General features: G+C 46.6%; 1 protein-coding gene across 7 annotated transcripts in view; it reads right to left on the bottom strand.

Annotated features, from left to right (window-relative positions):
* LOC135897804 (uncharacterized) overlaps positions 1-26,228 on the bottom strand; it is a 419,017-nt gene that overhangs the window by 121,247 nt on the left and 271,542 nt on the right. For all 7 annotated transcript variants that reach the window (XM_065426504.2, XM_065426507.2, XM_065426509.2 and 4 more), the window contains one exon: positions 25,434-25,485. In XM_065426504.2, coding sequence (XP_065282576.2) covers positions 25,434-25,485 — 52 coding nt within the window. The remainder of the gene's footprint in view (positions 1-25,433; positions 25,486-26,228) is intronic.

Here is a 26,228-nt window from a genome sequence, read left to right as displayed (position 1 = left end):
ATCAGCGCTGACAAAATCGCGTGCTGTAATGCCGCCTGGGATGGCGCCCGGAATGCCTCAGGGTGTTGCGAGGGATTCGGAACGCCGCGGCGACCGACGACTTTTTTTCGCCGGCCTACACCCATTGAATGATGTCTGCCTTTGTTGAAAAATCCAAATTCCTGCGTATTTTCCCGGCCATGGCTCCGGAACACGTGCCAAAAGCGGAAAGAAAAACGAATTGCACCACACGAGTCTCAAGCCTTTGCATTGGCCTCGTGAATTAAAGGAACAAAGCGAATCGAAAGACGCACCGCTCCACATCTCCACACTACCCCAAGCCTAAGCTGCACTGACCTCGGTGTCAGCCAACCAAAACACAGGAAACAGGCGCCTGCGATCAGCGTGGTTTCTCCCTCCCTTCCACACCCAATCGCACTCCAAGTGCTCCTCGTCACGTGCCTTTTACCCACAAGCTCCTTTCTCAGAGTGCGAGGCGGCGCGCATGAGATCGCGGGAACATCGCGAGAGCTTCGTGAGAAGCGTACTGGCAGAGGTGGGGTGCGATGGGAGGAGCGTACTTGCAGGAGTGGGGTATGGCGGGAGAAGCGCACTTGCCAGGGCACAGCTTAGCATAGAGTTCGATACATCGATACGCCGGTGCACGGGAGTTGTATTTACGCGAACATAAGCGCTATACTTTTGCATGGGATTCCCAAGGGGATTTTTTAACTGTTCGATATAGGCAATAATCTGACATGTCCGGGTTCAATATATCCGGGATCGACTGTACAACCAAAAGCGAACATACAAAGATATACAAGGGTCACGAAAAGCAAGAGTCAACAAAGACCAGTTGGAATTTCCGGGCAGGGCATTCCAATCATTGATTGTTTTTTGGGAAAAATGAGTATTTAAAAAGTTTTTCGTGCAAATATTGGCTTTGAGTTTGAGTTTATTTTGAGGGAGTTACATATGGACAAAGGCATACAGAAAGGGGTCCCTTAATATGAACACTGCAATGGGACCTCTTGTTAAAATGTGCATAAAAATATTACAAAATAACAGAAGCAATTAGTGAAATGCACACATTTAATACAGGCAAACAGAATCAATTACAAAATGCAAGCAAACAATACATACAAATACAGGGAGTTGGTAAGCATAGGGAGTAACGAACAAAAGAACTAATCAAAATTGAAGAATATATGCAAATAAGTGAGTAAATAAGTGAACGGATAATGAAGAGTCACATATCAAAAAAAATCAAATACTAATAAATCACACGACATGAAGTAACTGAATGAACATAAATAAGAATACACGAAATGCACTGGAGAGGAGAAAAGTAACGACAGCGATCGTCATATAAATCGACCGGTCATGAACAGGCGAACTGAACATTTCAAAACAATTAATGAGGATCAGGTTGTAGCCTCCAAGGGTAGACTATTCCACACTTTGATGGTACTGAAACTTATGGTATTTTTTCCATAATTAGTGCGAGTCTTAGGCAATAAATTTATTATTGTGGGAAAAACGTGTATTATTAGAGTTAGTCATAAATTTCTTTCCTATAACATAAAGAAGACTTGGATTACGCACGATGTGGTAGGCCACAATAAATAAATTAAAGAAAATTATATTTCAAATAGGAAGAATATTTAATAAGGAAAATAGTGGAGCCGAATTAGCGAGATATGCGCTGTTGGTGACAATACAGAGTGGCTGTTTTTGGATGTGTTTAAGAGGGCATAAGTAAGTTTTATGTGTAAGGCCCCACGACTCGGTACAATAAGATAAATGACTATGAATGAATGCAAAATAGAGAGAAGTTAGAATATGGAGCGCGAAATATTGACGAGCTTTGAGAACACGAATGCCGTAGGCAGTTTTCCTTTTTATTTGATTAATGTGCACGTTAAAGTTTAACAAACAGTCAAGTTCGACACCGAGAAATGTGCATTGATTAGATGGGTATATTGCATAGTTATTGACATACACCAGGAGTAAGTCACACTGCTTTTTAGACCTAGAACTGAAAACAACATACTTTGTCTTAGATAGATTAATAACAAGCTTATTTTTATGGCACCAAATAGTAACGCTCTGCAGATCACTGTTTAGCTGGGAAGTTAAGGTTGAAATGAAGTCACCTGAAGTGAAAATGGTGGTGTCATCAGCGCAAAGTAAGGATTCTGTGTGTGGTGACAAACAATCTGATAGGTTAAAAATATAGAGGAATAGAAGAGGGCCTAATATAGAGCCTTGTGGGACCCCTATGTTGGTTGTCTTGGTGTCAGAAAGCACGCCTGAAATAGATACAGCCTGAGTAAATTAAGTAAGTAGTTAGAAATCCGTGACACGAGGACACATGGTGGTAATATTCTGCATTGTAATTTGGAAAGCAAAACAAGTTTTCATCGGAATCGATAAGCCAAGTCTCAGAAACGCAGATTATCTAAAAAGGGAAGCGAAGGGAACAAAAAAGAGCCAGGAAATCATCAAAATGCTTGTGGAGGCTGCGCGTGTTGAAGTGGATGACAGAGTTATAGGTCTGAGATGATACAGAATGAAAGTTATTAGAGTCGATATAAGGCATAGTGATGACAGGATATCAGATAAGATTAGTTCAAAGAGATGCTTAGGTCAGCTTCATTTCGAATTCGGAAGGCACGGCTGTCACATGTTTTACGTGCCTTGATCAAACAGTCATCCGTCTACAAAAATTGCCTTTTTCTTTGTTTTTTTTCAGTTTTAGGGTCACTGGTAAAATCTTTTTATTCTGCTGGGTCAAGTGATCGTATACATGCATGGGCTGAACATCATTTCATGAAAAGCCAAGGTCGTTAGTCTGCAGTCGTGTCCTTTGTGCCTTGCCCATGAACTCAGCCTTCTTTGTTTAGGAATGGAAACGTGCTATCAAGTATTTCGAATTTGAGCTTGAAGGAACACGATGAACTATGTCTACGTCAGTGTCACAAATGGGGCATTGAATTTTGTCACCAATGCTAAACTTGCTAAAGTTAGCTAAACAACTTTCACCCTCTGTGCACGGAACACCCTTGATATTTAAATTATTTTTGTGAAAGTATTGTTCCATCTCAGCAATTCTTTTTCTAAGTTCAGAGTTCCAGGCACTCAAAGTCTTGTTTTCAGCTAACAAATATTCATGTTCAGATTTCAGCTTCTCTACTGTTTCATTAAGGAAATTCACATTGATTTGGAACTTGTCAATTTTTTTCCTCACATTATCAGTCAATGGGCTTGGAATAGTAACCATCCTTGTATCAGCACAAGAAACAACTTCATCAACAACTTTAGCAATTTTGTTCTGCAGAATTTTTTCGAAGACTTCTATGCATTCTGCAAGTTCCCGAATTCTGCATTCTCCCGACGGAAGAGTATTTGAAGGCCATTCTAGACAACCAGGCAGAAACCAACCGGAAACTTAATTCAATTTAAGAACAAATTGGTGTTCTCTCAGCAAGAACGGAAAAGCTGTCAGATTACCTTGTGGTAATCCAGGAGATGAGCACAGCAATAGATAACCTCGAGGATACTGTCAGGCAACAGGCCAAAAAATTAGTTGAGTTTGAAAACCGTGGGCGGCGTAACAACCTTTTAGTGTTTGGTGTCCCGGAAAAGGCGAACAAAACAAAGTCAGATTTCAGGGCAGCTGTTGCAGATAACATTTTTAAAAAAGAACTAGGTGTCCATGTCACCACAATAGAAAGAATTAACCGTATTGGAAGGAAGAAGCCAGAAAAACATAGACCTATCATAATGAAATTCTATGACAGCAGGGAAAAGGACAGCATTCTAAAGAATTGAAAGAAACTTAAGGGAAAATCTGTTCACGTCAGCAATGATTATGCAAAAGATACTGCAGACGTCAGAAAGAAACTATGGGAATCTGCCATTGTAGAAAGGGACAACAAGCAAAAGGCGTCTCTGGTTCATGATAAGGTTAAGATTGATGGCCGTCTATATGCCTCGGATCACAGTCGCAATGAGCGTATTCTTTGCCAAGAATGCCGTGATAAGGGCCGCCATAGCAATCGCAAAGTGTCAGGGGAAACTTGCAATGACAAGGAGGGCATGCCTTCCTGCAGTTCAAATACAGCATAGCTCAGAATCGTTTCGTTCAATGCTCGCAGTATTCTTAACAAGGTTACTGAATTAGAATGTATGTTGCTATCTGAGCAACCACGCGTCGTTTGCATTACAGAAACATGGCTCAACAGTGCTATTTCTTGCGACTGTATTATCCCACCTGGCTACACAATGTTCAGGTGGGATCGGGACTCTCGTGGTGGTGGTGTGGCCATTGTTAAATCATCGCTGACAGCCTGTACGGTTATGTGAGACATGTCGGAATCGGTGTGGTGTAAAATCACGTTTTCTGGCATGTCGTACCTCATAGGAGTTGTTTATAGGCCGCCAACTACTTCACCTGATTTTCTAGATATGTTAAATATGTTTCTTTGCTCACATGTAAATAGGAACACCAGGCTAATAATGACTGGTGATTTTAACTTGCCACATATAGATTGGGAACTTATTTCGCCTGGAAATACAGAAATTTCTAGTGCCGAAAAATTATTGGATATCACATTTTTTCATGACTTAAGGCAAATAGTGAAGGAAAACACACGTATAACGTCCCAATCGCAGTCATTGCTTGACTTGGTGTTCCTTTCCCATAAAGTAGGCGATTATGAAATGGCAGCCAAGCCACCGATGGTATATCCGATCACAAAATGATTTTGCTGAATGTGCTTACTTGTACACCCCCACCTACAAAACCTCAACAGGAAACAGGAACGCAAGCCTATCAACAGGAGTTGATAGGCTTGCGCTCCATTTAACACCAGGCAGGTTAAAATCGTCCCTTAGTATTAACCTACTACGTTTGTTAGTTATGCTTACGATGTAATCATCAAGCTTTTGAAGAAACTCTGAGGAGCTGCCAGGGGCATGAGAGATAACACCAATTATTAAAACGAGTCTATCTATGAATAATTTGCACCATATGCTCTCAAGAACCTCAATGACAGGAACTGGTTCGTACTTAATTGAGTTCTTGATTAACAAGGCAATGCTACTACCCCTTGCTCCTGTCATTATGTATGACATGAAAAGAATTAGGGAGAACTTCTTCATTTTTAATGTCACATTGTAACTATGTCTCTGTGATGCCAACCACATGAGGGTCATGTATTAAAGGGACACTAAAGCGAAACAATAAATCAGTTATAACTAATAAAGCATTGTTTGAGAACCCTGGGGGCACCAATTTCAAAATAATAGTTTGATTATTAGATGAGAAAATGAAGGTAGAAGTATCAGTATTTGAATTTCGCGCCGAAACCCCGACGCCGGTACGTCAGTGTGACGTCAGGGATTCCAAAGTATCTTTTCGCATTTGGGCCACATTGGCTAAGCAAAGGTTTCTGAAACTTGCTATGTTTAATATTTGGTTCATTGAGAACACAATGTAGTCAATCTGTACTGCTGTATAAGTAAGTAGGCCCTCAAAGATGCCATCAAAATTCCCGACGTCACAGCGACCAGGTGCGGGAACTTTAAGGAGGCGTCGCCATGCATCTTATTGTGGCAAGAGTGGTGTTTTTAGTGTCGTAGAAAGGTAATCTGCTGATGCAGAAAAACTGATTTTTCCCTTTAGTGTCCCTTTAAAGTTAGGCATTTGAATGGTTCATACTTAATAACAATGTTTCAGGCATTTATATTCAGTAGCCTTATTTCTTGAGGCTTCTGTGGTCACGAACACTTATGCGGCCCAGATTGGCAGTTAATGCATGCTTCAGCCCATCTATTTGCCCTGTAGACGTGCCTCCGATTGATGGGCTCAAGCCGTCGGTCCATGTGACGTCATCACAAGCAATCTTCGGTGAAGATTCCAAAACATAACACATGCTGCCTGTAGTGCTTGATACTGTGCTTTGGGACATCAGCGGCAGAATCTGCAAGGCAAGTCAGCAATGTCTTAGCAACATGGTCGCTTTGGTGCTGCTGCTCCCACTGAAGAGAAACGGACGTAGAGAAGGCTTTATGCACTCGGGGAGCCCCGTAGACATGCCTCCGATTGGTGGGCCCCAGTTGTCGGTCCATGTGACGTCATCAGAAGCAATCGGCGATGAAGATTCCAAGTGGGCGAGGCGGCAGCAATCCCGGCAACATGCTGAACAATCCCTTTTGCTTCATGCTACAGTGTATCGTAATCTGATAGTACACTTGCCAGCGCAAACCCACGTCACTATTTCTACTCAGCACGAGCCGTGCCCTTTCTCTTTACTTTTCCCTCTTTGCTCTTGGCGTGCCTTTATAAGCAAGCGCAATAAAGGACGCAAGCAGTTTTTCGCCCTTCACCATGTCGGCCTGGTCAATGCTTCGCACACGCCCATAACGCACGGAACGTTACATGGTGTCAGAAGTGGCCGCCCAGTGCAACACTTTCCAGCGGGAGCAGGACCTCGGGCGCACCCAGGAACAAACATGGATGTACTGAAGCCACCGGGACCACTACTCATGACAGGTGATACGGGCAAGAATTGGCAACGATTTAAGCAGATGCTGGAGCTCTACTTCACGGTAAAAAAGCCGCATGACAAACCCCTGAGCAAGGCAGCAAAGACAGCAGTACTACTAAGCTTAGCAGGGGAGGACGCATTAGAAGTTTTCAACAACTTCTCCTTCAGCGAAGGTGAAAGCAAAGAAGACTATGAGACCGTCGTGGGCAAGTTTGACGCATACTGGGCTGCTGACGCATACTGCATACTGGGCTGCTGACGCATACTGGGCTACTGGACGCATACTGGGCTGCTCAACCAAACGAAGTGTACGAGCGGTATCTGTTCCGGAAGCGGATGCAGGCAGTGGGGGAGAGTTTTGAACAGTTCGCACGAGACGTGAGGATGCAAGCCCGATCGTGCAATTTCAGTGAGCTAACAGACTCCATGATTCGCGACCAAATTGTGATCGGCATTAACAATGACAGCCTCTGGGCTAAACTCCTGCAAGACAACGAGCTCACGCTGGCTAAAGCCGAAAAAATATGCAAGGCATCAGAAGCAGCTGCTTTACAATGCGAAGCATGGGCAAAACAAAGTAAACCAAGTAGATCCAGTCAATGTCGCTCGGAGCTCAACCAAGCATCCAAAAACGTTCAAATGCTCACGTAGTGGCAGAGAACACAGGCCACGTGACTGCCCAGCTTATGGCAAAACTTGCAGAATCTGTAACGCAAGGAATCACTTCGCTGTTTGCTGCAGAAGAGTGGTGCCCGTAGATGAGCTCCAGGATGGCGGTGATGACAACGACTTCGAAATTTTGGATGTGTGTACCAGTAACATACGGAATGAACGTGATTGGATGGTGATAGCGAGCCTTGGCAGCGACGAACTCAAATTCAAAGTCGACACGGGATCTCAAGCTAACGTCATACAGTATTCAGCTTACAGGAAGCTGCGGCCAATGCCGCCTGTCAAACGCAGCAACACCAATTTGCGGTCATACGATGGGGCCATCATCAAACACCTAGGTGTCGTCAGCCAAGAAGTTGTCATTGGTGACAGACGCCAGCATTTGGACTTCTTCGTCTCCAAGAAAGGAAGGCAGGCACTGCTCGGGCTCAAGGCAAGTGAATTGCTCGGGCTAGTTACCAGTACAGTCGACGCAGTGGCAGCAAGCAACTCCGAACAAGTAATGCAGGAATTCGGCGAGCTATTCGAAGGTACCGGCTGCGTACAGCGACACTACAAGATGGTCCTGTCTGCGGATGCTGTCCCAGTGGTTCAAGCTGCTCGACGTGTTCCTTTGGCCCTAAAGGAACCACTTCGCAACGAGCTGAAGCTGATGGAGCAAGCGGGCATCGTGACAAAGGTCAACGAACCGACTGAATGGGTAAGCCCATTAGTAATAGTCAAGAAAAAAGATGGAAAGTTGAGGGTTTGCATGGATCCCAGGATAATCGATGCTAGCATAAAACGGGAGCATTACGAAATGCCAAGACGTGAGGTCATAGGGGCGGAACTGGCCAGTGCAAAGGTGTTCAGTCGACTTGACGCGAAGGCTGGTTTTCATCAAATTCCGCTCGATGAAGAAACTTCAAGAATCTGCACTTTCGCAACTCCTTTTGGAAGGTATAGGTTCTTGCGGATGCCCTTTGGAATTGCGTCAGCGTCAGAAGTATTTCAAAAGACTATGAGCGAAATATTCGATTCCTTACCGGGCATTCATGTGTATGTAGATGACATTTTGATTTGGGGAATCTCGCAAGAACAACATGACCATCAGTTGAGATCAGTACTCGAAGCTGCTAGGCAAGCTGGTCTTAAGCTAAATGCAGAGAAGTGCAAGGTTTTTGCTCACGAAATCGAATTTCTGGGTGATATCTCGAAAAACGGCATAAAGCCCAACCAACGACTGACCGAGTGCATGAAACAAATGCCCATTCCGGCCGACAAACAGGGAGTGCAGCGTCTTCTGGGTGTAGCCAATTATTTTTCCAAGTACCTTCCCTCCTTGTCGCAGAGGACGACTTCTTTGCGCAGCCTAATCAAGCATGATGCAGTATTTGCATGGACACCAACCCACACGCATGAATGGCAGAGTATCTGCGACAGCCTTGGCCAGCAGCCACTGCTAGCTATCTTTGACCCTCGGAAAGAAACGAAAGTGACGTCAGATGCATCAATGAATGGCTTGGGTTCAGCTCTCATGCAGCATCACGGAAGTGAATGGTGTCCTGCAGCGTACGCATCAAGGGTGCTGACTGATACGGAACAGCGTTATTCACAGATAGAAAAGGAAGCATTAGCCGTGACTTTCGGCTGCCAGAAGTTTCATTACTTCATCTATGGTCGACAGATTGTCTTGGAAACTGATCATCGGCCGTTGATAGCTATAGCTCAAAAAGCAATAGCTGATATGCCGCCTAGACTACAAAGGTTTTTTATGCGTCTGCTCAAATATGACTATGTCCTTCGATATGTTCCAGGAAAAGAACTCATCTTGGCAGACATGCTCTCCCGAGCCACAGCCGTGATACCGGATCAGGGCGATGCGGACGCTGATGCGGATGTGGAAATCCATGCTGTGAGTGCGGTTACAGCCCTTGTCAGCGACGTCACGTTGAAGCGGCTCAACGAAGAGAGTGATAAGGATCCCTATTTATGAGCCGTAATTGAGGCCATTCGCAATGGTGAAAAAGTTGAAGGAGAGCTTAAACCTTTCACAGGCGAGCTGTCAATTGTGAAAGGTATTCTACTGAAAGGTACAAAAGTGGTTGTGCCTGTGTCCATGAGAGGCGAGATGATTGCACGAGTGCATCAAGGCCACATGGGCCTTAATAAATGTAAGGCAAGGGCAAGAAGATTCATTTTTTGGCCAAACATTAACGCAGATATCACAGAAATGATCCAGAGGTGTGCTGTGTGCAAACACTATGCATATAATCAACCCACCGAACCACTCATCATTAAACCTACACCGCATTACCCATGGTATAGGGTCGGTGTCGACCTATTCGAATACAGTGGAAGGTCGTATCTTTCAGTGTATGATGCTCTTTCTAACTTTCCAGAAGTGGAGGAGTTGCGTGACACATCGGCAACAACCGTCATCGACAAGCTGGGGGCCATATTTGCGAGATATGGTGTTCCGTATGAGGTGTGTACAGACAACGGACCTCAGTTCAGAAGCAGAGACTTCTGCAGGTTTGCAAGCAAGTATGACTTCAGACATGTCACCTCAAGCCCGGAGTTCCCAAGGTCCAACGGACTTGCAGAGAGAGGCGTGCAGATAGCTAAAAGAATTTTGAAAAAAACGAAAGAAGCAAGAGAAGACTTCTGGCTGGGGCTACTTAGCTACAGGTCAACCCCCTTAGAAGATGGACGATCACCCGGAGAACTACTCCAAGGAAGGCGATTAAGATCGACTCTTCCCGATTTCAGCAAGCAGCAGAGAACGCAAGTGTGGAAACATGTTCAAAAGGAATATTCGAGACGGGTTTTATTACCGCTGGAAAAGGGACAAACTGTTAGGCTGAAGAAAAAGTTTTGGTCACGGAAAGCGAAAGTGGTTAAGCAGGTTTATCCAAGATCGTACGAAGTGTTGACAAAGGACAACAAAACACTCCGTCGCAACAGGCAACATCTGCTCCCCACAGGTGAAGTTTTCATTCAGGACGCACTGGAAGATGACGACGGTACTGACGAACGCTGGCAAAGTACACATGCCGTTCCCGATGTGCCCGACCAGATTAACGCAACGCCTGTAATGGCGACAGACCCCACTACATCATTCGAAGATCTCGCTGCCAGTTCAGAACACCTCAACGTCTGCAGTACGACGAGAATTTCCAACAGTTGCCTTGAACGCTTGACTTTTTAATGCTGTGAGGACGTGCATTACATAGCTGCTGTTCTAATGTGTACTTTCAAAAGGAGAGGGATGTATCGTAATCTGATAGTACGCTTACCAGCGAAAACCCACGTCACTATTTCTACTCGGCACGAGCCGGGCCCTTTCTCTTTACTTTTCCCTCTTTGCTCTTGGCGTGCCTTTATAAGCAAGCGCAATAAAGGACGCAAGCAGTTTTTCGCCCTTCACCATGTCGGCCTGGTCAATGCTTCGCACACGCCCATAACGCACGGAACGTTACATACAGGTTACGATGTTTACTCTCGGAAACCAAGCTTCGACTAGCGTCTGTGCTGCTTTGACAACGTTAGTGGGGGTGGACCAAGACGCTGGCGTGCATTCATTGACATGTGGTGAGTGCGGCATTATGGATCGACAAAGTTTTCCATGCGTCACAAGTCTGGGTATCGCCTCCACAAGAGTGACGTCAAGTCACACGCCTCATCAGACAGCTATAAAGGCGCCTGACGAGCTGTGCTTCACCAGTGGGGGAAGCGGCAGCAATCCCGGCAACATGCTGAACAATCCCTTTTGCTTCATGCTACAGGTTAGTAGATATATGTCAACTCCTGGTTATCGATCGGATAACCGGTTTTTGCTGCTGGTGCCCTGTCCACTGCCTGTTAATTATTTTTTGTCTAGTATAATTCGCCCATTAATTAGAGGTCTGGTTTGCGGAGACGAAGAAAATCCACGTCCAACAAAAAAAGATCTTTTGCTAGAACTGTTAAATGGGCAAAGTAAAATTCTTTCTACCATACAGGACATGCAAGTAACACAGAATGAAATGCAAAGGAACCTATCAAAATTAACAGAAAGAACTGATGACATTGAGCAGCCATTGGGTGGTTTAAGTGCACTGAAGTCTAATGTAGAAAGCATCGAAACAACAATAACGAACCTCGAGGAACAACTCACCAACATAAGTGAACATGTTGATGATCTAGAAAACAGAAGCAGGAGAATAACTTAATAATTTATGGCTTACATGAACCTAGAGTTGAAACTTCAGAAGACTTAGAACGAAATGTAAAAGATGAAGTCTTTAATAAAAAACTAGGCATTAACGTAACAGGCATCGGAAGGTGTCACAGACTGGGAAGAAAAAGGGAAAATGAAACCCGTGCAGTGATTCTAAAATTTCTTGACTACCGAGAAGAATGCCCTGTTTAGAGCATCGCATAAACTAAATTGTCACTACCTGAAGACTTTTCTAAGCGAGTACGTGACACACGGAGGCTTTTATGGGAGAGTTCTAAGGAAGAAAGGCAGAAAAACATGAAAGTAAAGCTGATTTACGGTAAGTTGAGCATCAACAGGACTTTGTTTGGTTGGAATGCTGAAAAAAGATTCCGTTATCAGCTGAAGAAATCAGGTCTTAAAAACTGACAGACTATGCGCAAGCGTGGCTCTTTAGGAATACTTAACCTAAATTGCAGGAGCGTTATAAATAAGCATACAGAGTTAGAGGGAATTCTTTTGTCATATATCCCAGATACTGTCGTCTTAATGGAGACATGGTTGAATGAAGAAATATGACAGCGAGTTCAGACCTAGGTCAATTAATCAGAGGGAACCCTGATCATGAGAAGGCAATTCACAGAAGAATAAAGATGGGTTGGATCGCATCTGGCAGACAATGCCAGCTCCTGACTGGAAGCTTACCATTATCATTGAAAAGGAAGATGTACAACAAGTGCATTTTACCAGTGACAACATATAGGGCAGGGACTCGGAGACTGACAAAGAAGTTTGAGAACAAGTTAAGGACCACGCAAAGAGCGATGGAACGAAGATTGCTAAGCATAACATTAAGAGACAGAAAGAGAGTAGTTTGGATGAGAGAGCAAATGGGTATAGACGATATTCTGATGCACATCAAGAGAAAAAAAAATGGAGCTGGGCAGGTCATGTAATGCGCAGGTTAAATAACCGTTGGACCATTAGGGTTACAGAATCGGTATCAAGAGAAGGGAAACGCAATCAAGGACGACAGAAGACTAGGTGGAGCTATGAAATTAGGAAATTCGCAGGCACTATGTGGAATCGGTTGGCGCAGGACAAGGGTATTTGGAGATCGCAGGGAAAGGCCTTCGCCCTGAAGTGGCCATAAAATAGGATGATGATGATGATGATGAGGGATGGGGCGGCCCAAAGTCAATTTGGAGCAATTTTTGGAGCAAGTTGCATTTTGGAGCAGTTTGGGGAGCAGACACAATCTGCCTCTTTCATTTTCCTGTGCTGCCCTCTGCCGCACACCGCTGAAAACGTTTTGGAAGGGTCCCCGGGCTTTCGCCGGTTGATTTGTGTACCTGCGCCCACGTTGAGTGCGCGTCGGTTGTGTGTTTCGTGGATCGCGTATCCTCAGTAATTGCTTCTTCGCGACAGCATGTCGTTCCTGAAGCTATGTAGCACTCAATGACTACTGGGTGAGCAGGCCTGAGTGCGCCGTTCTGCAAACAGTGCGGCCGATAAAGGCACGCTGAGTTCCGTTTGACGGCATGGCTGCCTTGAAATTCGTCATTGATTTCTGCGTTTGGACATCACTCTTTGTATTCTTTTTACACATTATTTATATGTTTCACATATTCAAGAAGTCTTTGAGCGCAGCCTTCTGCGTTGGATTTATTAAAGCGGTGCACTTGTTTACATAGACATCTACAGCCGCAGGTCGTTGTTATCGTCAAATATTGTGGAAAAGGTCCATCGCTGATATGAAATACTGTCAAAATGTAGCAAAACATGCATATCTGCACATATGTGCCATGTTGTAGCACCCTGAGACGAGTCAATATGAGCGGCCGAACCACTTAAACAAAGGCAACTGTGATCCAGATACATATTGTCACGTGGTGGTGACGTTGAATAACACAGTAGCAATACTGTGAACGACAAAACTAACTTTTATTGGGCGAACCTGTGCCCACAAAACAGGCTACACTTATAGCACAACGATAGCGGAGAACACGCTCGGCACTCGTCGAAAATCTGAGCAGCGGGTCAAGCGCGTCGGCTTTTATAGATCAGTCATCGAATGTTCCAGATAAACCGTTGGGACCAGCATGCCTTCCACAAAGTTCTACACCATTCGTGTCAAGCGATGAAATCAGACAACACAAGGTTCTGCGACAACAGACAGCGGATAGAAGCATCGATAACTTTCCAGAAACTTCGAATACATGCAGGTGCGTCCCGTGCTGTGCGATAACATTTGTTAGGCGGCAAAACGTGTCGCCCGATAAAGACAAGTGTAGGGCAAGTGTGTAGGGCGTGCAATACTTCTGGACGCAGTCCTGACGGGACAACAAGAAGGTAGTTGGCGCACACTGGTGAGAAGTTCTTCTTTACGAGTAGGTTGTCTCGAAGCACGAACGACGATAATCCTCACTTAAATGCCCTAGGGACAACGTCAATGTGCCCTTCCAAATACTCGATGAGCTTTTTCAACTCCGGGTCTGCTCGCTGCTGTTCAGCGAAGTCTTCTGCGCTTAAAATATCGAGGAAGGCGTCGTCATCTTCGTCATCTTGCGGCGGCGAGTCAATGGGGGTGCGTGATGGGCAATTGGCATCAGAGTGTTTTCGTCCGGACTTATAGGTTACAGTGATATCATATTCTTGCAGTTCTAGGCTCCACCGCGCCAGCCGTCCTGAAGGATCCTTTAAATTTGCTAGCCAACACAAAGCGTGACGGTGGCTGACGACTTTGAATGGCCTGCCATATAGGTACGGGCGAAATTTCGCTGTAGCGCAAACGATGGCGAGGCATTCCTTTTCGGTTGTAGAATAATTGCCTTCCGCTTTTGACAATGACTGGCAAGCGTAAGCTATGACGTGTTCATGACCATCTTTTCTCTGGATTAGCACGGATTAGTGTGGATTTCGGTATCGGCGTGCTCGTCGAAGTGCGCAAGTATGGGCGGCGACTGCATGCGTCGTTTGAGTTCTTGAAATATGTCAGCCTGAGGCGTTTCCCACTTGAACTCGACGTCACATTTAGTTAGCTGTGTCAGCGGCTCAGCAATACGTGAAAAGTCCTTAACAAATCGCCTGTAGTAGGCACACATGCCAAGAAATCTACGCACTGCCTTCTTGTCGATGGGCTGCGGGAACTTTGCAATGGCAGCTGTCTTCTGCGGGTCGGGGCGAACTCCAGACTTGCAGATGACGTGGCCTAGGAACAGAACCTCATCGTAAGCGAAGCGCCACTTTTCTGGCTTCAGAGTGAGCCCTGATGACTTGATGGCCTCTAGTACTGTCGCAAGCCGCCTAAGGTGATCGTCGAAATTTTCGGCGAAGATGACGACGTCATCCAAGTAAACAAGACAGGTCTGCCACTTCAATCCTGCTAACACCATGTCCATGACGCGCTGGAATGTTGCAGGCGCTGAGCAGAGTCCGAATGGCATGACCTTGAACTCGTAGAGGCCGTCTGGCGTGATAAAGGCGGTCTTTTCGCGATCTCTCTTGTTGACTTCTATTTGCCAGGAGCCAGACTTGAGATCCATCGACGAGAATTATTTTGCGTTGCAGAGCCGATCTAATGCGTCGTCTATCCGTGGTAGGGGGTATATGTACATCCTACTTTGTGATTTTGTTCAGTCGACGATAATCGATGCAGAAACGTAAGGTGCCGTCCTTTTTCTTCACCAAGACAACAGGGGATGCCCTCGGGCTTTTCGATGGCTGGATGATGTCATCGTGCAGCATTTCGTCGACCTGTCTTATAGCTTCACGTTCTCGCGGCGAAACTCGGTAAGGGCTCTGGCGGAGTGGTCGAGCGCTCTGCACGGTTATTATGCGATGCTTCGCGACTGGTGTTTGTCGAATCCTGGATGACGTCGAAAAGCAGCCTTTGTATCGTTGGAGCAGGCTTTTGAGCTGCTGTTGCTTAATCACGGGGAGACTTGGATTAATGTTGTAGTCTGGTTCGGGAACCATGGTCGTCGGGGTAGATGCGGCAGAATCCGAGAGGACAAACGCATTACTGGTTTCCAGAATTTCCTCGATGTACGCGATCGTCGTGCCCTTGTTGATGTGCTTGAACTCCTGGCTGAAGTTTGTCAGCAACACTTCAGTTTTCCCTCCATGCAGTGGAGTAATCCCTCTTGCGACGCAAATTTCATGGTCTAGCAGTAGACGTTGGTCACCCTCGATGACGCCTTCTGCATCGGCAGGCGTTTTGGTGCCTACGGATACAACAATGCTGGAGCGAGGCGGGATGCTGACTTGACTTTCGAGCACATTTAAGGCATGGTGACTACTAGAGCTCTCCGGTGGTATCGCTTGATCTTCCGACAGCGTTATGGACTTCGACTTCAGGTCAATGATTGCGCCGTGTTGGTTCAGGAAGTCCATGCTGAGAATGACGTCTCGCGAACACTGTTGGAGGATAACGAAGGTGGCAGGGTAAGTCCGGTCATGAACGGTAATTCTTGCCGTGCAGATTCCTGTCGGCGTAATGAGGTGTCCTCATGCGGTCCGAATTTGGGGACCCTCCCATGCAGTCTTAACCTTCTTCAACTGGGCGGCGATGTCTCCACTCTTTACGGAGTAATCGGCCGCTGTGTCGACTAAGGCAGTGACTGCGTGGCCGTCGAGAAACACGTTGAGATCGGTGGTTCTTTGTCTGGCATTGCAGTTGGGTCTTGGCGTCGGATCACGGCTGCATCATGTTGAACTGAAGCTGGAACGTCGCATTGTCAAGTCGTCTTTCGTCGGTGGTCTTGGCTTCTCGACTTCTTCGGGACGGCGGCGTGTCGTCATTAGGTCATCGAGGTGGTTTCTTCGTCGTCTTCGTCGGCGGCAGAGGATCTTCGTCAGTTCGACGAACAGGAACCGCACCTCCATCGGTTGCTGCTTTTAGTTTTCCAGATACGGGCTCGCAGAGTGGCCCCAGGCTGGGCCGGTGTATGGTCGGCGCTGCGGTGACAGGTAGCGGCCTGGTGAGGGCAAACGGGACGGTCGTCGAGGGCTCCATTGAGTAGCAGCGAGGTAGTCAGCGATGTCACGTGGGCGCTCTCCAAGCCTTTCCGTCCCAAGTCCCGGTATGGGCATCGGCGATACACATGGCCGGCTTCTCCACAGTGATAGCAGAGCGGGCGATGGTCGGGGGCTCGCCAAATGTCTGTTTTCCTCGGGTAGCTGTGCTGGGCGATGGGTGGGCGTGTTGGCGGCGGTGGCGGCGGTCGACGGAACGGCGGCGTTGTAGGGCCCTGGTGCGGTCGTGGAGGGGGACCTTGACGGCGAGCTACGGCGGCGTAGGTCATCGCTTCTGGCTGGGGCTGCGATGATTGTGGTTGTAACTCGGGAACTCCGAGCGATCGCTGAACTTCTTCTTTGACAATTTCAGCGACTGTGGCCACTTGAGGTTGCGATGAAGATAAGATCCTTTGAAGCTTCTTTCGTATGACTGCCCTTATGGTCTCGCGCAGGTTGTCGGTGGCCATTGACTGAACTCCGGCGTAGCTTGTCGAGCTCGTGCGGCGGTTGAATTGCCGGTTCCGCATTTCAAGTGTCTTCTCAATGCTGGTGGCCTCGCGAAGGAACTCTTCTACGGTCGTCGGTGGGCTTCGTATCATTGCGCCGAAAAGTTCCTCCTTTACACCACGCATCAGCAGGCGGACTTTCTTCTCCTCGGACATTTCCAGGTCAGCGTGGCGGAACAGACGGTTAATTTCCTCAGTGAAGATCGCGATCGTCTCATTCGACAGCTGCGCTCTGGTCTCCAGTAGAGCTTGGGCTCGCTCTTTTCGCACAACGCTTGTATATGTTTGCAGAAAGCAACTTCGGAACAGGTCCCACGTCGTCAAGGTGACTTCTTGATTCTCGAACCACGTCCTGGCGGCGTTCTACAATGCGAAATAAACATGTCGCAGCTTGTCGTCGCTTGCCCAGCTATTAAACGTAGCGACCCTCTCATACGTTTCCAGCCAGCTTTCCGGGTCCTCAAATGTGGAACTGCGGAACGTCGGTGGTTCCCTGGGCTGCTGCAGCACGATGGGGGACGCTGGGGCTGCCGTTGGAGTTGCCTTGGACGCAATCTTTTTGGTCTCAGGTAGGAGTCTGTGCTCCGGAGGCAGCTGTTGAAGACGACGGCTTGCTCGATGTTCCGGGACGGCACTGGTGTTGTCTTTGCGGTCCGGGCTTGAATTACGACTTGTCGGGGGCATCCGGTACATGAATGTAAAGCATTTCCACCAGATGTCACGTGGTGGTGACATTGAATAACACAGTAGCAATACTGTGAACGACAAAACTAACTTTTATTGGGCGAACCTGTGCCCACAAAACAGGCTACACTTATAGCACAACGATAGCGGCGAACACGCTCGGCGATCGTTAAAAATCTGATCAGCGGGTCAAGCGCGTCGACTTTTATAGATCAGTCCTCGAATGTTCCAGATTACCCGTTGGGACCCGCATGCCTTCTACAAAGTTCTACACCATTCGTGTCAAGCGATGAAATCAGATAACACAAGGTTCGGCGACAACAGACAGCTGATAGAAGCATCGATAACTTTCCAGAAACTTCGGATACATGCAGGCGCGTCCCGCACTGTGCGATAACATTTGTTAGGCGGCAAAATGTGTCGCCCGATAAAGACAAGTACACGTGTCAATATATTACGGGGTGTTAACTCATTCTCGCTTTTCTTTAACTCTATCATACTTACAGTTTTAGCGTGCCATAGAGCATTGTTAGAGAAAACTGTGCTCGCATAAGTGCTCATTTGTAGGCCATGTTGTTCTCTCACGAAAACGCGCTGATGCCATTGCTCACACGGTGTTGGTATAAATGAGCGAGGCGGTTGTTTATGCTGCTGTATACTGAATCATCATCATCATCATCATCGTCGTCATCATCATCATCATCAGCCTGGTTACGCCCACTGCAGGGCAAAGGCGTCTCCCATACTTCTCCAACAACCCCGGTCATGTACTAATTGTGGCCATGCCGTGCCTGCAAACTTCTTAATCTCATCCGCCCACCTAACTTTCTGCCGCCCTCTGCTACGCTTCCCTTCCCTTGGAATCCAATCGGTAACCCTTAATGACCATCGGTTATCTTCCCTCCTCATTACATGTCCTGCCCATGCCCATTTCTTTTTCTTGATTTCAACTAAGATGTCATTAACTCGCGTTTGTTCCCTTACCCAATCTGCTCTTTTCTTATCCCTTAACGTTACACCTATCATTCTTCTTTCCATAGCTCATTGCGTCGTCCTCAATTTGAGCAGAACCCTTTTCCTAAGCCTCGAGGTTTCTGCCCCGTAGGTGAGTACTGGTAAGACACAGCTATTATATACTTTTCTCTTGAGGGATAATGGCAACCTGCTGTTCATGATCTGAGAATGCCTACCAAACGCACCCCAGCCCATTCTTATTCTTCTGATTATTTCCGTCTCATGATCCGGATCCGCCGTCACTGCCTGCCCTAAATAGATGTACTCCCTTACGACTTCCAGTGCCTCGCTACCTATTGTAAATTGCTGCTCTCTTCCGAGACTGTTAAGCATTACTTTAGTTTTCTGCAGATTAATTTTTAGACCCACTCTTCTGCCCACCACTTATACTGACCCACTTATACTGAATACACCGTCTCTTGTTTGCCACTTGATGCAGAGGCAAACAGCGCATCTCTGAAATTGAGAAATGTGTCGGCAAAGCAACATGTACAGGCCCACCCATATATGTAGTGAATACGGCCGACAGCCTACAGGTATGGTGAAGTACAGATGTTGGCACAGCGCTGTGTCGCCACTTACCGCTTATTGTGCACGCGCCGTGCGAAATGAAGTGCGTGCGAAGTGAAGTGCAGCTGATTTCAAATCGCTAAGGCCAGAATTGAACTATAAAAGCAGTTTTGTTCGACCTAACTGCTTACATTTCAGTTCAGGTCCGCCGGTAGCGAGTGCACGAACTCGACGGTGCCAGGTTAACCTTCGCTGAACAGGATCGACATTGGCTCAACATTCGTGGGCACGGCTTGAGAGGGTTAAAGCTTGTGCATTTCAACTTGGTAGGCATGCCTGACTCATTTTGAGCACGATTAATAATATATACAAATGAAGACGCTGTCGCTATTGTGTTGTCGGTTCGACGGCCGATCGTGCGGGGTTCGGTCGAACGATGGTCGGCACGCTGATTTTGCCGGTGCCTTCGACAAGAAAGCCTGTCGCAGTACAACTCGCGCTCGTCGGTTGTGTTGTTGTCGACATGGTATGATAAAAAGGTTCCAGTGACGCACAATATCAATCATTGGAGTAAGTGTCTTGTCGGTCTCATATCGACCCAGTGTTGCCGGACCTTACGAGTACGTGCAGTATGGAACGCGCTGCCACCACCAGCGTGAGGACCGATGCTGCAAAAAGACTTTGTCAGCAACGCCCAAGTGTAATGCGTGGTATTTTTGTTATATTAGCGAGCAATTCATGAAAGGCGGCAACCACCTGGCTCACGGTGCAGTCCGGACAACTCGGTCGATGCCCTGGCCGAGTTGTCTGGACTCTTTTAAAGTGGAGTTGCGGTCTTATGCTACGCACGTTTTCGGCACCGCACCGACGTTGAGCTACCAGTAGAGTTTCAACGCGGTACACGGCACGAGTGTTTGCAGCAGCGCACATCCGAGCGTTTTTAATTATTATTATTATTTTTTTTTCAGGGGACTTCCCGGCACGCGGCCACGCGTACGACCCTTCCAAAACGTTTCGCGACTAATCCGATAGGGCATGGCGCATGTGCTGTCGCACCATGAAAGAGGCAGATTGCCTTTTTGAGAAGCTTCGAGCAGACTAAATTTCATTTTGGACCAATTTATAATAGATGAAATTTCATTTTGTAGCAGTTTGGAGCAGGCCAACTAAATTTTGGTGGTATGATGGAATATGGCAGTGCACTTCAAAACCACAATCAAACACAGGGCCTCTTCCATTTTCGAAATTCTGGCAGCCAGCTAGTTCCGGTCCTGATAGAAAGTCACATAAGCTTGGATCCCATGACAACCCAAAGCTGCCCAAAGTTTGCAAAATTGAACGCCAGGTTAGGGGCAGCTGGCCGCAGGATAAATGTAAACATGCTGCCAGCATGGCAGCACCCGGCGAGGCCAGCGCGCACATGGCTTAGTCGGCCCATTTACGCATTGCCAGCTTGAAAAGATGTACAGCTGCATTTGGGGATATGGTCACTTTTGTAACCTAGCCAAAGAAGAAGCCAGAAAGGTGATTCTGATTACGAATAAGTGAGGGGCTGGGATGATCTGAAATAAACAGTGATGACCGCCTTGTTAGTCTAGTTACCTGTTTTGTTACAAATTTGGCGCAGATGCATATGGATCCTTGTGCTACTCGCCTGAGCCGTACTGATTTTCCATGGACAATGATCACTGACGTTACAGTTTCCCGTGATAAGCCGGTGAACGTTGCACATTGTGTCTATGGTGAAGAGCGGTCCTGTTCAGGTGAGCACGTCATATTGAACTGTAACTACTGCAACTTGTCTACCTGAAGTCGAACGCTGGCAAGAGCTCTCAAGAATGCCATTAGTGATCCCCAGCATAAAACAGACATTGTGCGTCCTTGTGAGCTTTGCAGTTCCACAGCAACAAATCCTGTCTTCACGAAAACGGAAGTAACCTCTCGTAACTGCGATTTAGAGGACCACAGTGCAAGTGCACTGGTGCACAATATAATGAAGTTGTAAAAACGAATAGCCAGAATCAGCAGTAACTATTTCATGTTTTATTGCAAGCAAACTTTCGGCAAATGAGGAAGACACCCATGCAGCTTGTCGGGCCGGAAGTCTATGACTGGTTGTACACAGGAAGTGCCCAGGAATGGCTTGAATTTTACAAATACACCTGTGACAGGAATTGCTTGCGAGACAATAAAGACAAAGTCATGAACATGCGTCTGTACTTGGGAGGTAATGCAAAGATTTGGCATGAGCTTCTAGCTTCTGAAAAAGGTGCATGCCCATGGAGTGGATTGAAACCGCTTTTTATTTTCATTCGGTGAGAACAAGCTTCAAAGCTGGGATAAAGCTATGTCTTACAAGTACAACTCCAGCCTAGTTCTTGACTATTTCTTTGAGAAATGGAGACTGCTGCATTTAGCTCTGACTCTGCTCTATCCCAGGCTTCACTCATCGTGCTCATTATGCTGGGACTTCCGGAAGACATGCGGTAGCGTGTTCAGCTTCAAAAGTCAAACAAAACAGAAGAGTTACTACAAAATATAAAAGGGCTGTGTTATAATGTTGAGCAACCTGTGAGCAGTTATGATAATGTGAAATCCTAAGATGAACTGGCCCCATCGAATAAACAAGTTGCATATCAAGAGGAGATCAGGAAGGCAGCTACACACACCTCTGATTACAATTCACCGCGACCACAACAAAAAATATTTCTTGTAGAGTGCATCAACTTTGTATATATTTCGGTGCATGTAAATGGAAAAGAAGTCAGTGTGTTAATTGACAGTGGAGCTTCTATCACAGTTGTGAAGAAATATATACTGGACTTGAACCAAGTGAAATATTTTCCAGTCATTGTGTACAGATACAATGGCAAAAAGTAAGTGCACAAAAATGGGTGGAAGCAATCGCCACATGTCAAAGCAAGAGTATCAAAACTAGAGCGTTGGTCCTCAATGGAGTAAAATATGAAATGATTTTGTCACGCCAAGTAATGCAAGAGCTCCGTCTAATCCTTTATTGGGATGATCAAGTTACTACTCAGGATGATGGCCAGTTATCATCAATCTCCCTATTTAGTGAAAGCTTATTTTAAAGAGAAAAAAAAAAAAACGCGACTTCCGACGGGACGTGACGTGACGAAGGAGTGGACAGGGGAGTGGTAGTCAAGCCTTCGGAAGCCTGCTACAGTGGATGATGTCACCAGGATGTGCCCGGAGCTCCTCTGTGTAGGAGGTTATCCTAAGGCTACACCCAAGTTTAAAGTACCGTTCGAACTTTGAGATACAGTAAAGCCTTGTTAAACTGTAGCCGCTTAAACAGTAGTTTCGTTTTAAATGTAGTAAAGTCAAATGCACAACTAAGCGGCTGTTAAACATAATGTATTTTGTATCCGCGTAAACCGTACCAGCTTATTGTGTACGCATTGGTTAACACGTAGTGTTTCCACGTTTTGTCGCGCAAACACCGTGGTGCATTGTCTCCATTAGGCGGCCTGGCAGAACAACAAGCACCCTGAGCGTTTGCGCATGAACATCAACATCAACATCATTTTGCCGCCGTGCCAGAGAGCGTTATTGTGGCGTTGTGGCATCGTGCAATCAAGGACTCGGGTCATGCCGAAGCTCGAATAAAAAAAGACGCCGGGTGCTCAGCACAGAAGAAAAATTAGACATAGTTCGTGCTATTGAACGTGACACGAAGAAGTTGGCGCTGGCACGTGACAGAGATCTACTGTTGACTACGGTGTGTGGCACTTGGAATACGAAGTAGTTGCTCGGCAGCGCTTCTGCGACCGCGAAGAGATGTCGGCTACGAGTTTTGACTTTACGTCATTGTTGCCTCTGTTGTTGCCGAAGTGTCGACTAGCGACAGTGATGAGGACGACAATGAAAGCGACAGCATGGGCGATTCAGGCGCGACAGTGGCAGAAGCTGCGTGTTACGTCAGTCTCATGAATGCAATCGTCGCGAAGAGAACAGCACCCCGCAATGAAAAAGGCGCCCCACGACTTTTGCAGTGCTACCGCGTGCGTGCACGAAGAATATGTAACGCCAACGAGGAATCTGCCATGCGAGTGTTGGTCGAGAAGAGGGGGCTGGCTGAAAAGCTGGCTCACAGCTTCAGAAAGTTTGAGGCCGCAGTCGTCGCTGCTAGGGCACGGCGGCATGAAACGAAAATAACATGTTTGTTGCGCAAAGTAAATAAATACTGCATGTTTTTTCCCTTTCATCGCACTCTCTCTGAGTTCCACTTTTGACAGATAAGTGGGCGATTTCATGCTATGGCGGTTAAGCACTACTACCGTTTAGAACATACTTTTTCCCAGCTCTGGCTAACTATGGTTTAACGAGGTTTCACTGTACCAGGAAAACTCTTTGCTACAGTTGATACGCTGCCATGCATCAGCACCCTGAATGCATCTCCCTTGGATGCAGTGGATATCTTCGTGGCAGAAACGGTGGCAGCTACATCCAAAGTTTTGCCACTCAATCTGGAGATTGTGCGTCAAGCACAAAGCTCAGATGGTGAATATTTATCTCCTTCTGTGAGCGTGGGTGGCCTCGGAAGTCCAAGCTGCCGCTGCATGGCTCCACGTGTTCTTCGGTGGTTGATGAAGCGGCTCAAAGATGTCTGTCTGGTGATTCCATCATCACTCTGTTCAGCAGTCTAGGCAATGCTACACGAGGGATATCAAGGCATTACCAGAAGTAAAGCCCTTGCACGAGATTCAGTATGGTAGCCAGGCACCTCTACAGACATTACCTCTCTGGTCGCCACTGCGAGAAATGTGTTCCACTCAGGTTAACTTAGCCAAGCTCCTTATCCCGACCCCTCTCCCTGGTCATCCATGAGAACTTCTTGGCATGTACTTATTTCATTTCAGTGGGGAAATTTTCCTCCTGGTAGTTAGATACTATGCCAGTTTCCCGGAAGTAATAAATTTAAGGAGCACAACCGCTCTAGCTCTCACAGATGTGCTAAAAACCATATATACTTGCCATGGTATTCCATATTGCCATATTCGCTTGCCAACCCAAAGAAGCTCGATCTGACAATGGTGCGCCATTTTTGTCATGAGAGTTTGGAGCCTTTGCTTTCTTCATGAGACAAGTAGTCCGTATTACGCCCAGTCGAACAGAGCAATGGAGAGGATGGTCAGAAGCTTCAAAAACCTCTTCCGACAAGGTGAGAGACAACCACCTGGCTCCTCTAAGCTACAGGGACACCCCCGGCATCAATGGTTTTAGCACGGCTCAGCTTTTGATGAGTCGTCGGGTGAGGAACAAATTCCCCAGGAGGGAAGAGTTGCAGCATTCAAACTGGCCACTGACGGAGACAGAAGTGTTGGGAGACGCGTCCTACAAAAGGAAGCAAGAAACAACAAGCACCATCAAACCAGACATCAAATGCAACTTCCAGCAGGCTAGCAAGTCTGAGTGTGGCGGGAAAATGTAAAATGAACTGTACTAAGCTTGGCACAGAGGCCTAGGAGCTCCACTGTAGAAACAGGGCAAGGGAGTGTCTAGCAGAGCAACAGGTGCCACCTTGTCCCCTTCATTACCAGCACCATCGCGGGCTTCCTCAGAATCAGCTGAGCTGCAAGTTGCTCCTCCAACTTCTCAAGACCCTCCCAGTGTGATTGAAACAGCGAGTGACTCGGGACAGTCACTGGGACCGGTCGGCGATCGTGATGGTGTTGTTCGGCCGGACCAAATGAAAGGGGGGGGGACATGTGGAGGCCACCACTCTACAATGTGGTAGTTAGTGGCACCCCCATTTATGCGATGGAGGTTTGCACGCAGTTCAATAAAGAGTTTTTGTATGAGTTCAACCAGCTCTGGTGGTCTCACTTGAATCTCCCACGGCCACACTCTGGTTACCGCCATACAAAGGCCGTGAACTACAGCTACAATTGTTAAGTTGCAATATGTGCTGTAAAGTATTTAGCTATTAAGTTAATTAATGATTTTTGTTAATGGGTTGAATATGTGTTTCGATTTCTCCTGCTAGTATCATTTGTCTCTTCGAATAAACCAACTCAAAGAAAATAATTATGCTATCTGTAACGGGTGATTTTTTAAAATTCCATAAAACTTAAAAATTATCACCCTGTATAACTTATAACTGTATACCGTAAGTAGGCAAAATGTTCACAATAAAGATTAGTTGCGAGTAGCGCTTGTCCCGTGTGTCGGTGTTTTCTCTTGCTCCACCTTGCAACTGCACTTACCAATAGTCATCGTAAAATCCCAGCAACATGCATGCAATGACTGTCATGCTTACCAAATACCAAGATCAGGCATATGTAGACTCACCAAGTAAGGTATCGAGGTAACCATCCTCCACGCGTGGCAGACCTGGGCGACCCTGAAAAATAGTACGAGGTTAAAACGGACAAAGAGATGGCTAAGGTAGAATGAATGAATATAATTTATTGATAGGAAAGACAGAGAGGTCGACCTGAGCTAGTGCGCTCTAGTCTGCTACTCTGCACTGGGTAAGAGGGAAGGGGAGTGAAAGTATTGGGATGGATGATGATGATAAGAGAAGTGCTGAGTGCTTATGTACATGAGACAGTTGCCTCGCTAGAGCCGCTCGTCGAGCTTGGTGTCCTGCAGGAACTTCAACAATACTTTTGTTGCACGCATTGAAAATGCAGTGTCAGGCCATGGGCCGAGGATAGCTTCCTCCGACAGCAGTTGTCTGCCAACGCTGGATAGGAAACTGTCTAACGGGCTAAGGTGGCTTAAGCACAGATGCAGTGCCATGCTGAGACACATTAGAAGCAAGAAAAAACAATTTCATTCCAATTGCAATCATACACACTGAGGAAGAATCATGGTGAGATTGTAGTGCGCATATATAAACGAAAGCCGAGATCGGACGACTAGTGACGTACTACAGTAACACTATAGAAATGTGCCCATCAGGCACACCTGGCAACACTAGACACACATTTCCTTGTGCAAACAGCAAGAAACAAACACTGCCCACACTACCATCCATCTCATACAGTAATTTCATTCACCCTCATGTAAGAAAGCAACACCATTAGGGCGGAAAAATAGGCAATGTCGAGAGCAAGGAAATAGGGATAACAGAAGACTGGT

The sequence above is a fragment of the Dermacentor albipictus genome, chromosome 7 (genome assembly GCF_038994185.2).
Source record: "Dermacentor albipictus isolate Rhodes 1998 colony chromosome 7, USDA_Dalb.pri_finalv2, whole genome shotgun sequence".
Classification (NCBI taxonomy): domain Eukaryota; kingdom Metazoa; phylum Arthropoda; class Arachnida; order Ixodida; family Ixodidae; genus Dermacentor; species Dermacentor albipictus.
Note: the sequence above shows the minus strand (reverse complement) of the source record. Positions and strands in the feature narration are given on the sequence as shown.